General features: G+C 39.0%; 1 protein-coding gene across 3 annotated transcripts in view; it reads right to left on the bottom strand.

The window, feature by feature from the left end:
- Positions 1-16,138, bottom strand: part of LOC126717703 (1-aminocyclopropane-1-carboxylate oxidase homolog 4-like) — a 49,210-nt gene that overhangs the window by 23,613 nt on the left and 9,459 nt on the right. Inside the window, exons 2-3 of one of the 3 annotated variants that reach the window (XM_050419551.1) lie at positions 12,958-13,345; positions 12,106-12,713 (exon numbers count right to left, since the gene is read on the bottom strand). The exons of the other annotated variants lie outside the window; for them this stretch is intronic. Coding sequence (XP_050275508.1) covers positions 12,465-12,713; positions 12,958-13,345 — 637 coding nt within the window. The 3' untranslated portion in view covers positions 12,106-12,464. Of the gene's footprint in view, positions 1-12,105; positions 12,714-12,957; positions 13,346-16,138 lie in introns of those variants that run through there. 3 annotated transcript variants of the gene reach the window in all.

Genomic DNA, 16,138 nt, shown 5'->3' with positions numbered 1-16,138 from the left:
AAAAAGGTTCTTTTATTAAAACAGACAAAAAAATTTGCACAAATTTATGCGAATTCTCTAATGTATGAAATAAATCTTGGCGGTAAATTTACATTACAAAAACATATATATGTGTGTGTGTGTGTGTGTGTGTGTGTGTGTGTGACACCATTCTTTTAACTCATTAATCAACATTAATCCTCTCAACGGCTAGTGAGGGAAGCATAAAATGCTATTTGACATAAAGACATGCCTAGGCTAGGAGCAAGGAGACATCTTGGCTATTAGTCACCTCAACCGTAGCGAGTAACAACTCACTAATCTTTTCAGTTGATCAAGCGTAGAAAAGCAACTAGCAAAGGCCATCACTTCACTCCTAGGAAATGATCCTAAGCATTGTTTATAAAGAATAAAAACTTAGGAAGCCTTGTAGCAGTGCTTTGGGCTCTCATAAAAGGTGTAGGACCCACCTTTTTTGTGAGAGCTCGGAGCATTGCTCCTAAAATACCTAAGAATTTCCTGTTTATAAATACCTCACTAATTCCACTAGTTAGGGGGTTGAGCATTCAGTACTCTCAAAACTACTAAACTTCTATCATGCAAGCACACTATTTATTTTCCTTTACTGGTCTTTGACTAAACCTTTGGAGAGTACAAGGTCAACCACTCTGATTGGCCTTGGACATAATAAGTAGGGTTGTTTTCTTGTCTACAATTGGAACACTCATGGCCTGCCCTAGTGCCAAAATTGGTCTAACCAAGCCCTAAATAGTAATTTCCTATGTTACTAAAAAATAAATACCCACATACAAAAGTGTTTTTTTTTTTTTTTTTTATAAAGGAGCAAACATTAGACAAAAGGTAAGGAAAGTGCTACAAACAGAGTTAGCCTAGATTAGGCCTATTGAGTTGTATAAAGTGCATAGGGAAGCTTGCAACACTAGTAGCTATATCTAAAACCTAAGCAATCACTACCCTAGGTACAACCAAAAATTGAGTGATCATGCCCTGCTGGTGAAAGTTGTTGAGATCCATAACAAAAGCTTGGTCCTGCCAAGTAGATTTCTTGAGATTGCTGCACTTGTCTATCAAATACTTATCAATGTTGATGATGACTGCTCTGTGAAAATTTCCATTGCTTTGCTCAAAGCCTCTACCACAGCTTCCTACATTGTAAGGTGCGTAGATAGTCATCCACTGCTGGCTCCTCCTCTAAACAACAAAACTCATTCCCTGTTTCTAACTTCAAATGCATAACCACACCTTTTATTTCTTCTATTCTTATAGGCTGCCACCTTGATAAGAATTTGCCAGCTTTGATTGCAACCAGGTGTCCTTAGCTTGAATTTTTTGTTTTCCTTGTGAGTCTAGGCCTGATTGAAAGCCTCCTTGTACCTGCAAATGAGAGTTTGAGATGTTAGTACAACCTCAAGAGGGTTAGGAACCTGCCCCTTGTGGAGAACCATATTTCTGTTGTTCCATAACATCCATAGTATGGTGAACAGTGCTTGCAGCAACTCCATCTTAGCTTTACCTGTGAGTGAGTTTGTGGTAATGTATCCCAATAGCCTTAAAGTAACATAATGCATTGCTGTAGTTCTAATACCAAGGTTTGAACTATGCCAGACAACTCTAGCAAAGGTACACTTCAGAAAAAGATGAGTGCTAGACTCTTCATCTGCGTCACAAAGCATACATCTAGTAGATGTTTGAATACCTCTTCTGTTAACGGTTGTAAAAACCGGTACACTATCATGCAAAATTCTCCAAATGAAGGTGAGGATCCTTATAGGCAATTTTACCCTCCATATTAGCTTCCATATTCCTTCGGGAATTGGAGTATTGTTAAGGCCTTCACTAACTTCCCTAGTTTGGTCTTTATGGATTAATGAGCAAGCCTGTTTAACTCTATACTCCCTCGAGCTAGAATGCTTCCACACCAACTTATCTAGATTGCTCTCAGTTTTTGTGATGGGGTGTTTAAAATTTCTTTACAGGTAGGATAAGGGTATAAACTCCTAATTAAGTCACACTTCCAAGATTTTGAATTTAAGTCAACAAAGTCTACCACTGTACCATTGAGGAGATTAACATCTCTTAATTTATGGGCAGAGATTTAAATCTAGTCAGGGTGAGTGAGTGGTATTTACTGTCCTGACCCTACAATCCACCTACCTTGCTACAAATTTGCACATTTAGATTTGGTAATACTCCTCCAAGTCCATGAGTGATGGGGTTCAGGTTTGCTCTCTTTTAAGGTGTTTCTAGGGTAGTATTTAGCTTTATAGGTCCTTGCTAGCAGAGAATTTAGACTATTCTGAATCCTCTAAAACTGCTTGGCTAACGTTGCCTGATTTAAAGTGCTAAATTTCCTAAACCCTGACCCACCTTTTTCCTTTGCATTATAGATTCTATCCCAACTCACTAGATGTAACTTCCTACTATTAGAGTCATGACCCCACCATAAATTCCTAATGGTAGCATCCATTTTATCACAAAGAGATTCCAAAGAATTATACTTCCAAGCGGCCTTAGAGAATCCTTGTTATTTTGGAAGAAGAAGAAGGAATGGGGAAATAGGGTCATCCTACTAATGAGTGAAAGAGGTTCCATTCCTACTAATTGAGTATGGGGAAATAGGGTCATCCTGTTTGATTCCCCTAGCTGGAGTGAAAGGTTGAGTGGGGCTACCATTGAGTAGGAGGGAGTATTCAATTGAAGAAACACACATCATAATCCATTGAATCCAAGAATCAGTAAAATTCATTGATGTTAACACCACTTTAAGAAACTCCCAACTTACCCTATCATAGGCTTTACATATATCAATCTTTAGAGCTCCATATCCTTTCTTTCTACCCCTCTTCTTCTTCATAGAGTCAATGATTTCATGGGCAAGTAAAATGTTGTCAGTAATACTCCTCCCTTGTATGAAAGCATTTTGGAAATGAGAGATCAACTTGTCCATTAGGGGTTTTAATCTGGAGACCATTATCTTAGAAATGATCTTATAAGTGACATTGCAAAGACTTATTGTTCTAAAGTGAGAGACTTCCTCAGGGATAGGGATTTTGGGTACAAGTGTAATGAAAGTTTTGTTAAGGGATTTTAGGAGTGTACCAGAGTGGAAGAAGGCATGAAGAGTGCCAAGGATGTCCTGTTTGACAATATTCCAATATTCTTGGTAGAAGAATGCTGGAATTCCATCAGGACCAGGAAATTTATAAGAACCTAATTGGAAAACAACCAACTCAATTTTAGCATCAGTGATTGGGTAGTTTAGTTGCATTTGCTGATCTTGACTTAGTTTGGGGATAGGTAAGGACTTTAACTCCTCAAGTATAGATTGTGTAGTTCTAGAGTTTGTTTCAATAAACCTGTGCTTGAAATGATTCACTAGGACTCTCCCAATTTCATCAATATTCTCACTCAGATTACCATTCTCACACTTAAGATTTAGAATCCTATTTCTAGCCCTCCTTTGTTTAGTTATAATCTGAAAATACCTAGTATTCCTATCCGCCTTAACAATCCATTCACACCTAGCCTTTTGAGCCCACATAATTTCTTCCTTGGTAATTAAATTTTCAATATCCTCCCTTAGCTCTTTTTCCTTCTTAACATCTCTAATCATTTCAGTGGAATCCAGTAGAGCTCGTAGCATCAACTTTTTGCCTTTAATTTCCTTCTCAATTCTTCCAAACACCTTCCTATTCCAATCAATGAACAATTTCTTAACATTGAGGATCTTATTCTGTAATTTGAAAGCCCTAAATCCTTAAGTGTTAGACTTCCAAGCTTCCTGAACTACAGATTCACACTCCTTATGAGTGGTCCACATTTTTTCAAATCTAAAAGGTATTCTCTTAAAGGGATGTAGTATTTCAAAATCTAAGAGAATAGCCCCATGGTCTAATCTTAAAATGGGTTGATTATGAAGGGCATATTGTGGATATGAGTGAATCCAATCCACTGATGTAAAAGCCTTGTCTAATCTCTCCATCACAAAAGATTCATCTTCTCTTTTGTTCATCCAAGTATATTTTTGGCCCTTGGCCTCAAGTTCACAAAGCCCCAATTCATTTAGAGTTTGTTGAAAGATATCAGCACCCATGATTTTCCTATCTAAGAATGCAAATTTATCCTCCTTAGATAGAATTTGATTAAAATCTCCTATACACAACTAGTTTGTTCTTGCTAAATGTTTAAGATGTTTGAGTTCAAGCCAAACTTTCTCCCTTTTAGACAATTCAGGCTGACCATAAATAAAAGTAATTGATAGAGGGGTACCTTTATGGTCCAACAAGTCTGTACGAATTAGGTGTTTTGAGATGTGCAAGATAGTTAGCTTCCAATCTAGTAGCCAACCTAGTAGCAAACCTCCACTAAGTCCCACCCAAGGGACTTCCCAACTTTTCCAAAAACCAGATTTCTTCAAAATACCAGCTCCTTTATCTCTGTCTTGCTTAGTCTCAATTGGAAACACAATAGATGGCTTATACTCTTGGGCCTTTTTTTGACACTATTGAACTGTAAAGGGGTTACCCAGCCCTCTACAGTTCCAACTCAATATTCTCATGGTTGTTGGGGAAGCTGTTGAGGGCCAACTTCCTAACACCCTTCATTTGGATCTTCATGGACTAATGAAGTAGATAGCATTGTCAGAAATTCCTGAGGGGGAATATATACAGAGTTATAAATTTCTTTGTCAACCCCCCCCCCCCACAAAGTCTTTGCTTATGTTCCTCCCAAAATTTTCAATTTCCTTTCTAATTCTCTTTCTAGAACTGTTTGAGGGGCTTCTGGCATTTAGGATTGAGGTGGATAATCTAGTAGGGTTTAGGAGCGGGTTTTGTAATGTAGAACTTGCTGGGCTTTGTACTAGGGGAGGCCCAGGGCCTAGAGAGAGTTCCATAGAGGTGAGGTCATTTTCCTTACCTACATTTTGGGTCAATGAGTTGGCAGGGGAGGTTGCATGTTGGTTCAAGGCTTGGGCCTCAAATTCTTGGCCCATTTGGAGATTGGTTATAAATTCTGGCTCACTGCTCCCATGTTGTTCCTCCACATTCTATAAGGGAACTAGCCTCGGCCCATTACTGGAGCTCCCCATTTCAAAATTGAATCTCCCGCGATTAACCCTTTGAATCAAGGAGTCTTTGAATGAGTTGGGAGATTCTAGTATATGACCCTTCCTCCATGTATTACCTTGTAAAATCTCAGGCTTTTCCTCATTTAAACAATCCAAGTTGAACATAACAACAGTTGTATCACTTTCAGTGTTCGAAGCTTCAGCATAAGGTGAGTGGCACTGTCCATTAGTGATGTATGGACCATTCCTTTCTATCCATGCCCACTTTAGGTTCGAATTTTCAGGTGGAATCCAAGGTGGTCTAGCGAAAAAGTTGGGAAACTTTGATGCATGTCCAGTTTGATTTTGTTGCATTGTAGTGTAGGGTGCATGAAGGTTAGGTTCAGAAGATTGGGTTGTCAATAGGTTACCTGAGAGTGAATATGTTAAGGCTACCAAGTTTGCAGGAGTGGGTGGTATTGTTCTAGTATTTAGGTTCAATAGGTTGATGGCAGCATTAAATGTTGATTCATGGTTATAGTTTGGGAAGCTACCGGTGTGGTGTTGATTGTTTGGATGGATGTTCTTGTTTATGGTAGATGGGGTTAGAAGGTCTGGGAGCTGGTTCCTGAGGTGTGCTTGGTGAGCTTGGGGTACTGGGTACAGGGTGTCCAAGGAAGGTCTCTCCAACACTTGTTTGTCCTTGATTCTGGTTTAGTTGTCCAAACCTGACTTGGGTTGTCCACCTCCTTCTGTGGAATGCTCTCAGTTCATTAATGAATTGTGGTTGCAATGCATCAAACCTGTACTGCACTTGGTGTAGATCCTAGATCCTTACTCTTTGTCTATACAACATCCTTTCCACATCATCCATACTATGAGTGCATTGCTTGTGTGTGTGACCAATCAGTCCACATCTTGTGCAAAGCTTGTGAACTCTTTCGTATCTACACTAAATCCATAGACTTGATCCCTCATCTATTCTAAGCATGAAACCAGCAATGACAGGTAGCCAAGGATCCACTCTCACCTTAATACGCATAAACCTAATGTTCCTAGGTATTGTATCTTCCCATTTAACCCTTTCAACTATTCCTATTAATTGACCCATGTATTATGCTAGTTCAGGGTATTGATATTCAAGAGATAACCCATGCAATTGAACCCAAACTGAGATATAGTTTAATTGAAGTTTATTGATAACCAGGTTGGGCCTCCACTTCTCCAATACAAATAAGGCACCCTCAACAGACCAAGGTCCCTCATTACAGATATGATTGAGGCCCTCTATGTGTTCAAAATGAACTCAAAAATGAACTATATAAAAATATGATTCTCAACCCACAACAATAACCTTACCTCTGATTCTCAATGTAGCATTAATAATGGTCTGTAGGTACCTCACTGAAAACTTTCTATAATCTAGGAGGAAGCCAATAGCACAACGCTCCCAAAAAGCTTTCTGGACTACTACATCATCTGCATCAAGTCTAATGTGAGGCTCGTGCCTAGCAAAGGGGGTTTCTTCCTCATCACTCAAGATCATATCTGATTCCATCTCTTCCGCTGCCAAATCAACACTATAATCTATATCATTGCTATCAGTCCAACCATACTCCCTCGAGACTATGTTATCATCCATTGATCAATAGGGTCTGTGAGTGTGAAGCATGCACTCACTAGGAAAAGGTAACAGAGCACAGTGACAACCAAGGGTCTGCTAGATTAGATAGCGAACAACGAAGAAAAGGGAGAATATAGGAAAAGAAAAAACAAAGTAAAAGGATTGGATGGTGATTGGGTAAGCAAGGAGAAAACATAGGAAAGGGGGAAAGAGAACAAAATAGAAGTAGTTGAAGACACGAATAAAGAAAGGGAGCAAAAAGAGAGGACAAAAGGACGGTAGAGGAAAATGTATGTTTGGCCTGAAGTAGAGAAACTAAGGACCAAAGGTCAACAAAAGGATTCAAAAACAAGAAAAAAATGACATGCAACAAACATGCATAAGAGTAAAAGATGGAGAGCAATGATGGATCTCTATAGAAAGGAGCAACAAATAATGAGAAAAGATGGCTACACCTACCTTTCCTAGGGAGACACACACTTACTAAAGAGATGTAGGAAACACTAGTTACCAAAAGGATGAAAAGGAACTACTAGAAAGTACTCACAGCCTGCTACAGAGGCGCTAATGGGAACTCAACGAAATAGCTCTCAAGAGAGAGAGAGAACTACTATCAAAAATACAAAAGTGTATTTGATTTGCAAAGCCATGCGTAATGTAGAAAGTTTGTTTTCAAGTTTGTAGGCAAAGCTATATAAAGTGTTTGTTTTATAATTTGGAGTACTTAGTGAAATTTCATTCAATAAATAATTGGGTAAAATATAAAAACCACCATTGGCTAATATCATATCCTACCAAGAATTTTCAAAAAAATCCAATTTGCTCCCTAAGCATAAACAATAGTTAGCATTGTTTGAATGTTCCCTGCTTCTCTAATTTCTCTACTTCCTTTCAACAGTTTGTTTTGGTTGCATTTGTCTCACAATGATTGCATTATAAAAATTATATGCACAAAAGAGTGTCTAGGTAGTCAATGCTAGATAAATAGCAACCAAAGATGGAAAAATAAAAAATAAATAAAAAAAAGAAGAAGAATGAGGAGCATAGAACTTTTCAAATGGCGTTAAGTGACATTTGTGCATACGGAAAAAATTGTATATTTTTGGTATAACTTGTCATTAACACAAGCCTCAAGGATAGTTATTGAATGGCTCATCCAATATATATATATATATATATATGAGAGAGAGAGAGACCGAAACAAATATAATAGTCAACCATCTGTGTAGTTTTTGAAAAATTGGGCTCGGACTTGTTAACTTAACTTGAACCCAAAATTTTTACTCGGAGTAAAAACAAGTGGACTTATACCTAACCCATTTTTCCTTGGGTAATCTATTTGACCCACGACTCGACGTGTTTTTAATTTTTTTTAACTAAAAAAATCAAACTAAATAAGTTAGCAAATCACTCAAAATTAATTATAAAACATGTAAAAGTAACATAACATGATAGATTAACCATCCAAAGGCAACAACATTGAATCAAATAGCAGCCACTAGAAATTTTTCTTTATAGATTGACCATGGGGTGATTAAATTTAGAGAAAGTGAGCTTAGAACATAAATTTTGAAATCATCAAGTAGCCTATATTGAAACAACATCTCTATATTATTTGGTGTGATAAAAGGTTCAAAACATTGATCTAAATCCCAAATTTCTTTAATGGAACTCACAAGATCATTGCCATTGTTACTCTTATTTGCCATAAGTGAACAGACATCTCTTTCATCATCTCCAAGCCAAACAAAGTTGGTATCTGAGAGGGTGAGAGTCAAAGGAATGTGCACGTTATCACCCAAGAATGCCACCATATATAATTGTGATTTGTGAATTTGTTTCGTTTGGATTTTAATTTTTCTTTGATTGTTGGGGTTTAAAGGTTTGGTTTTGAAGTATGTTCGGTTTAAAGTTTTGGAATGAGAAAAATGTATGATTGGTTTCTTATCTGGGTTTAAGTGTGCACGCAACCTGTTTGATTTTGGAGCCATATGAAACACATGGTATATTATGTTATGCTTGCTAGCACTTGTGATGTGGATAACACTGTAATAACTTATGGCAATGTATCTATACTATTGAGAGAACAAATATCACGGCTTTGCAGATTGATTTTGAGAGTTTTGAGTTTTAGAGAGGTCATCGTTGCCCTTTCTTATTTCAAATCCATTCTCTTTAATTATTTATCCCGATGAAAGAGCAAGAAAGAATTTTTCAGGAAAAACAGGTAATTGCACTTGCTGGACCAAGGGCATGTTTCCTGTTTTCACAGTCCCAAGTGTCTGAGCTGCTATGGTTAATAGTCTTTAATGTTATGTACAGAAGTACATGGTATCTCAGAGCTTTTATATGGTTCCTATGTTATAAAAAGGAAGATATTTTTGTCCAAAAAAAAAAAAAAAAAAAGGACTCATTTACTTTGTATAAAGAGAAAAAAAAGTTTGGCTCCAAACATGTTTGGAGCTTTTTTGCTCCAACCTACTATATGGCAATTGAAGAAGTCATTCATGTGTAGTTTTAGTCGCATTATTTTATTAATAAGTTATGTGACTTGCTTAAATAATACACGTGGATAGTTTTATAATTTGCCATGTAATGAGTTTGAAAAGATAGCTTGAAACATGTTTAGAGCAAAACTTTGTCCAAAGAGAAAATACTATTATTGAAGCCCTATACCTACTAATTTTAAGTTAGGTAGGGGTGCCTTGTCTAGAAAATCAACTCTATTTTGATTAGCCATGTATTTAGGACATTTTACCTCCTTAAGGAAAGTTCTGATGCTTTGAATCCCATTTCAGACTCTCACATGGCTAATGACCTTCTATTAGCCATATCTGAAACATTGATTTATAACTAGTTACAACAACAACAACAAGAAAAGCCTTAAGCAAAACTTTGGAGTGGACTATGGACCCTTAAGAGACTAATCATAGTCAACCACATATATTCTTCTCCATCATTCTATCATATCCAAACTCATAGTCTATGTTACTTCCTTAATATCATGTCCATTTTTTACTACTTCTAATTATGTTATTTTAGGCCTCCTTTACTTTTTGTTCTCTTGACTTGAACCAAACTACTCTTCCTCTCTGGTGCTTTAATTACTTTACTTACACATGACCAGTCCATATTGAGTGATCTCCCATATCTTTTCATTAATAATAGCCACTTCTGTCTTTAAACAATTTTCTTCATTTTTTCTCCCATTTTTACTTGGATTTCCACTTATTCATCTTAACATTTTCATTTTAGTTACACTCATTTATGAACATGTTTCTTGTTAACACAGTAGTCAGTACTGTATTGATTTATAACTAGTCAGTTACCCCCAAAAGACTAGAATGTAACAATGAACTATAAATATCTCTGCTGTTTGTAGGTGGGATGTTCATTTAGTGATTTGCACCCTAATGAGATTTTAATATATACTAAATGCCTTTTGCTGTCAGGTTCTTGTCAAGGAAAGATATCAAGGTCATTGCAGAGTCCGGATGTCCAAGCATAGACAGGAAAGTTGTTAACTCAGGGAAGCGTCTGAGAGCACATGTTGGCATTGATGAAGGAAATGTATGTCCTGAATTTTCCCAATATTTACCTCTAAGTTGATTAACTTGATAAGCCAATGAACTCTACCTCAAATTACCTCTAATAAGGAAGATGAGGTCATAAGTTCAAGACTCAAAGGTGCACATGTAACTAACTGCTTACAAAAAAAAAAAAAAAATGATTACCTGGATAAAATCAATATAGTGTTACTTGACAAAACTAATAATATTTTCTTAATCAAAATATTTGTATCCAACTTAACTTTCTACAAGAGAGCTCAGTAGGCACTTTTTGCATTAATATTAATGAGAAATTTTAGTAGGTTTGCAGCTTCTGCAATTTAAGGGGAGACTGTGAGAGGGCATATGTGAAGGCACGTCAAGAGGAAGGTGGACGCACCGTGGATGTTATGCGTTTCTTATTAACATATGGGCTTGATCCGATCACTGGTATGGTGGATAACAAGCCATGTTTAAGCAAATTGGTTAAAGCATCAGTGAGAAGGCTGCTGAAAGAAATGGTAGAGTATAGCACAAAGGAACTTGACTCCAATCTCCCAAAGGCCACACCGTTAAAATGGGTTGCATCAGCACAAGGCTGCTCCAGTCTGCGAGAAAAAGGCCACATAAACGTGCCAATGAAGCGAGGGGACTGGCTTTGTCCCAAGTAATTCCACTGCCAGTCTTTACGTATTTAAAATACTGAATCTTGCTGTATTTTTGTCACGATATGTTACCCTTTCCTCTTATTTTTCATTTGTAGATGTGAATTCCTTAATTTTGCCAAAAATATTAGTGCTTGCGCTGTGATGGTTTATTCCAAGAAAGACTAAGGCAACTACGTGAGGATCAAGATCATCTTCCATTAAAGAAGGGGGATTGGATATGTGACAAGTAATGGCTTTTCAGATCATTTAACTTTGTACTAGTTATAGTTCTGTGTCTAACTGAGACTTGGAATCTAGACAGGTGCAATTTCTTAAATTTTGCAAAGAATACAAGATTGTTTGCAATGCAAAGAGAAACCTCCAAAGCGGCAACTTAATCTGGGGGAGTGGGAATGTGACTCATAAGATCTCTTCCTAATTCATCTCTTCTTCATTCTTTGAACTCAATGATATCCTTAAAAGTTGTTCTAAATTTGGTAAGGCTTCTGTTATTGTATAGGTGTAACTATATCAACTTCAGAAAAAACAAGGTGTGCTAGAAATGTGATTACAGACGACCAAAAGCATTGAATACTTCAGACGCTTCTGCTCAACCTCCACATGATACAGGGGGTTACCATAACAAGAGTGGCATGAGGTTTGTTAAAGTTAAGACTGAGATTAATGATCAACCATCGAGATAGATGTTCAAATATGTGGAGATTTGTGGAGGATAATAGTGAAGTTTATGATGGCTCAAGCTCATGGAATGAGGATTCTGGATTTGTGGATTTCCCCATTGCAGGGGGAAAGAGTGATTTGTCTCAAAATGCACAAAGGAGAGAAAAATGGAAGTCGGAGATGCAAAAGCACTGTAAGGACAAGGCCAGAGCTTGATGAATTTAGGTCTACAGGATTTCCGAGAATGTTGGATTTTACTGAATCTACAGATGATGAAGAGATGGCCGAATGGTTTGGGCAAGTAAAGACTGAAACAAAAGGGAATATTCCTGTACCTGATTAATTGCAAGATTGGTTGAAGATGAAAGAATTGATTTGAAATCTTGGAATACTTGTTCATTGTTTTTTGAATTATTAAAGTATTCCTTACGCTCTGTTTGCTTCAGAAATTTTGTTTCTGTAAACTTTTGCCTTAATAGAAACAAGAAGGAAAGAAAATATGAGAAGACATGAAGAAAATATGAAACATTATTGAGCTCTCCTATCTACACATTGCAATTTGTGAAACTTTGAAGTGTGACTTTTTTTATTTTGGAAAACAAACTGAAACTTTCATTCAAACCAGCCAAATGAAGTTACACAGAAACAGAGCACAAGCTACAAAACAGAGCATAGCAAAAGGAGGTACACAGCAACAATCTAGACCACAAACCTAGACTTCGTTTAACTTGTTCCTTCAAATCTAGCCATATCTTCAATCCAATCAGGAATGATTGAAGTCCAGACATGTTCCTCAGCAGAGTGACTTTATTTATTGGCTTGTAAACAATGAGTTTTTAATTAACATTAAATTTACCATAAAGAGCTCATACGCATCTTTACACGGCATTGACGTTCATATTGTTCGCTGTCTATGTTTACAGCTTATAGTAATTTGATAAAGATTTGCCATCCACCTCTGTTTTGAAGAACCTTGTCATGAAGTCTGTCACGGTGAACTGCCTATAGAGAGCTGGTTTCTCTGATGATATTAGCTCTGGCAGCGGCCCACACAGGTCATCCCTATTGCCTACATTAAAGAAAACTGCAATTGAGACTCGTGGTTCATGGGAAGAGTTGGCCAAGACTCTATGCTCTGCACTTTTGTATACTTCATTGGATATGATCTGAAACGAATGGAATTGAAGTAATTAAAAAACTGGAGCAGTTATTTAATAATAGTCGTTTTCTTAGGTTCAATATGTGTTTTTGCTTATAGGCTAGCTTATTTTTTAAGTAAACTTTTGTAAAACTATGTTGTTATTATTATTATTTTTTACTTTCATCCAGCTGCAGACAAATAAACCAATCAATTTAAGTCACACTAATAAGAAGTGTTTGATGTGGTTCACAAGAATAAAACTGGTTTACCTGAAGCAAATCTCCAACGTTTATAATAAGAGCTCCAGGAACGGGTTTAACATCCACCCAATCCTCACCATACTTAACCTGCAACCCACCAACATTGTCCTGCTGCAACACAGTGAAAACATCTGCATCCGTATGATATACAGCCCCAACCGTCAGATCAGGTTGTGGGCACTTGGGGTAGTAGTGACCCACCATTGTTCTACCTTCCAAACATGTCATTTCCTTCAACCTCCATGTCTCTACTCCAAGCCCTTCACACATCAGCCCTGATAAAACCTCTCCTAGCCGTTTGATCTCTCGGTCCCACTCAATCACCTCATTTCTACATATCTCAGGGATTTGATCATGATCTGCCATCTTGGGACCCATTCTAAGATAAAGGGTGTCCCTAGTAGTACAAATATAACAATTTTGGAATTTTATTACAATTACAAAAATTCTAACTACGAGATAATGTTTCTCAATGGCATCATATATTTTTCAAAAAATATATTTCATACTATTCATGTTTTTGAGAACTGATAACTGATGACGTCGAAAATTGTCACCAATGGGTCACACCGTACTCGCGACTCGAATCGAACCTGCACGACAAGAACAATCGACGGACGTCCTTCAAAGAGCACCGGTGTGGTGCCGGCCAAAGGTTCTCCGACGGTCAAGTTAGAATTGTTCTGTTTTACTTAGAGCGTTAGAGAGGGTCAATTAAAGCGTACCTCGATTACTGTGGGTATTAGACCTTTTATAGTGATAGAGGGTTGACTTTACCTTTTTGGTTTTCACATCTTTTCAATGTGGGATTCTAGTCCCAATTCTTCTAAGCGTGGTGAGCAAGGATTCCCGTTTCCGGATCATGGGCCCTTATTGGGCCTGTCAGCGATGGGCCTTCAAAGCGCGTGGGATAGCCCTTGCACAGGCCCAACAGTCCCAACCCGTTAGGCCCGTTCAGGTGGGCCCTTCAAGAACGGCCGTCAGGCCCGTTCAGGTGGGCCCGTCAATCAGGGCCGTCATGCCCGTCCAGGTGGGCCCGTCATGTATTCCGCATTTCTAACCGTCTTCAGTTGCCCCCTTCACCCCAATGGTCCGTCGGTTTTTAGGATATAGGATCAATGGGGTGACGATCCGAAAGTGAGGGTATGACGGGTTTGACGGATCAACACAAGATAGGATGACGGTTCAAATGAGGAGTCCGTCGATCACACCAATTACAAACAGGCTGTACGAAGGTAATTAATGCCGATGACACGTGTTGCAAGCTGATTGGACCTTGTCTCGGATCGAAGCGACGCTTCGACTTCCGTGCATCTCTCTTATAAATAATGGAGAGATTCCTCTCATTTCTTCAGATTCAGTAGAAATCAAGCTGTCAGAGCTCACCCGTCACCCTTGTCAGAGCGTACCCGTCGTAATTTGCTGATCCGTTCATTTACCTTAGTCGTCAACGCCGTCCTTCGTCACTTCGTTGGCAAAACTGGTAAGTGCTCTTCTTAAAACTCATACTTGTTTTAATTTTCCTTACAATCCACATCCGTTATAGACACATAGACCGTCAGAGTCTTAGGCTCTTGTCGTTTCGTGTAGGAAATGTCTAGTGCGTCGAGTAATCAGTCAGTTATTCGTGACGGGGTGGATTACGAGGAAGTATATCCGTCCAGTCAACGAGAACAAGGTAGTCCAGATGATAGTAGTCCGTCCACATCCTCCTCGTCCTCAACATATGAGGATCTGGAGGTGGTTGATCCAGACGAGGGACCCGGTGTTGGTGAGGATCAAGTTATCAGATCCGTCATTGGTGCTGATGGGCTTAGGAAGTTCGTCATGCTACCAGAGTGGACGGTGAATTTCTTCACGTCCGTTATCAAGGAAAAGCACTTTAAGACATTTAGAGATAATTACCAACTTCCAGAGAATGTTACGATCCGTCTACCCTACAAATCAGAGAGGTGTTACTATGACGGGGTAGAGGGAGTCGGGGTGTATGAGCAAATGTTGAAGGCCGGACTTAGATTTCCATTGAGTTCGCTTCATCGTTTGCTCCTCCGTCAGCTGGGGTTATCTGTGAACCAGATTTCTCCTAACGCTTGGAGAGTTTTTATAGCGATGGAGGTACTGTACGGTGTCATGTCCAACGGAGAAAGGAGGCTGACGGTTAGGGAGTTTTTCCACTACTACCGTCCGGACGAGATTGACAAATCCAGGGGAATTTATAGCTTCGTCCCTAGGAGTCCGTTGCTGAAAGTCATCTATGACACGCCGGACTCAAATAGGGATTGGAAGAGTCGGTTCTTCTTCCTAGAAGGCGACGGTTGGATGGGTCGTCCTGGGGAGACAGATTTCATGCCCGTCGACACTACTTGGGGCATATTGGATCCGTCTAGTATGGACTATCCTCCAAACTTTAACATTACTAAGTTTTTTTTTTTTTTTTTTTTTTTTTTTTGAATATAATCTAACCGTCCTCTTTCTTCTTTTGCAGTTAGACGACGGCCCCAAATTGACCTTGAGGAGTTTGCTTTCATTGAGAAAATCCTTAGAAAGACCAAGCCGGAGGAAAGGACTTGGGCGAAGCTGGTAACACTAAATACCATTCACTGGTATTGCGACGGACCGGAACCTACAGCGGCTGCCGTCAAGTACGAAACACAGATAAGGAGACGTAAGTTCGTCACCCTTTAGTTAAAGAAATTGTGCATCTTATTTTATGTTAATTAACTCCCCCGTCCACGTTTCAGAGATGGACGATGCCAAGAGAAGAGCCTTGATTCGGTCAAAGGCTGCAAAGAAGACTGCTGACGACACTCCTCCTGCGACGGGCCCAAGCAATCCGTCTGCTAAGCGGAAGACTCAGCCCAAAGCGGACCGTCAGGCCAAGAAGGCCAAAGTGTCTTTAGAACCCGTCGTGGGACTCATGGCGGAGCCTCCGAAGACGGTCACTCCAACCAAGCACGGGGTTGGCAAGGGTTTGATGAAAGGCCCGTCGAAGGTTGACGAGAAGCCGCCCGTCCTTCTTCGAGAGGATTCTAAGCATGCCTTAGAACAGATTTCCTCCATCATCTCGGCGGAGGATTATGAAGACTTGGGCAACCACTCGACGGAGGCCATGGGGGAGTCGGGCCTGTTTGCCATTACACAGGTAAGATAGTCCGTCTACTACCCAAATACAACTTAAATCATCTGTCGA

Source organism: Quercus robur, chromosome 3, assembly GCF_932294415.1.
Source record: "Quercus robur chromosome 3, dhQueRobu3.1, whole genome shotgun sequence".
Lineage (NCBI taxonomy): Eukaryota > Viridiplantae > Streptophyta > Magnoliopsida > Fagales > Fagaceae > Quercus > Quercus robur.
The sequence above is the reverse complement of the archived record's forward strand: the minus strand, read 5'-3'. Positions and strand labels throughout refer to the sequence as shown.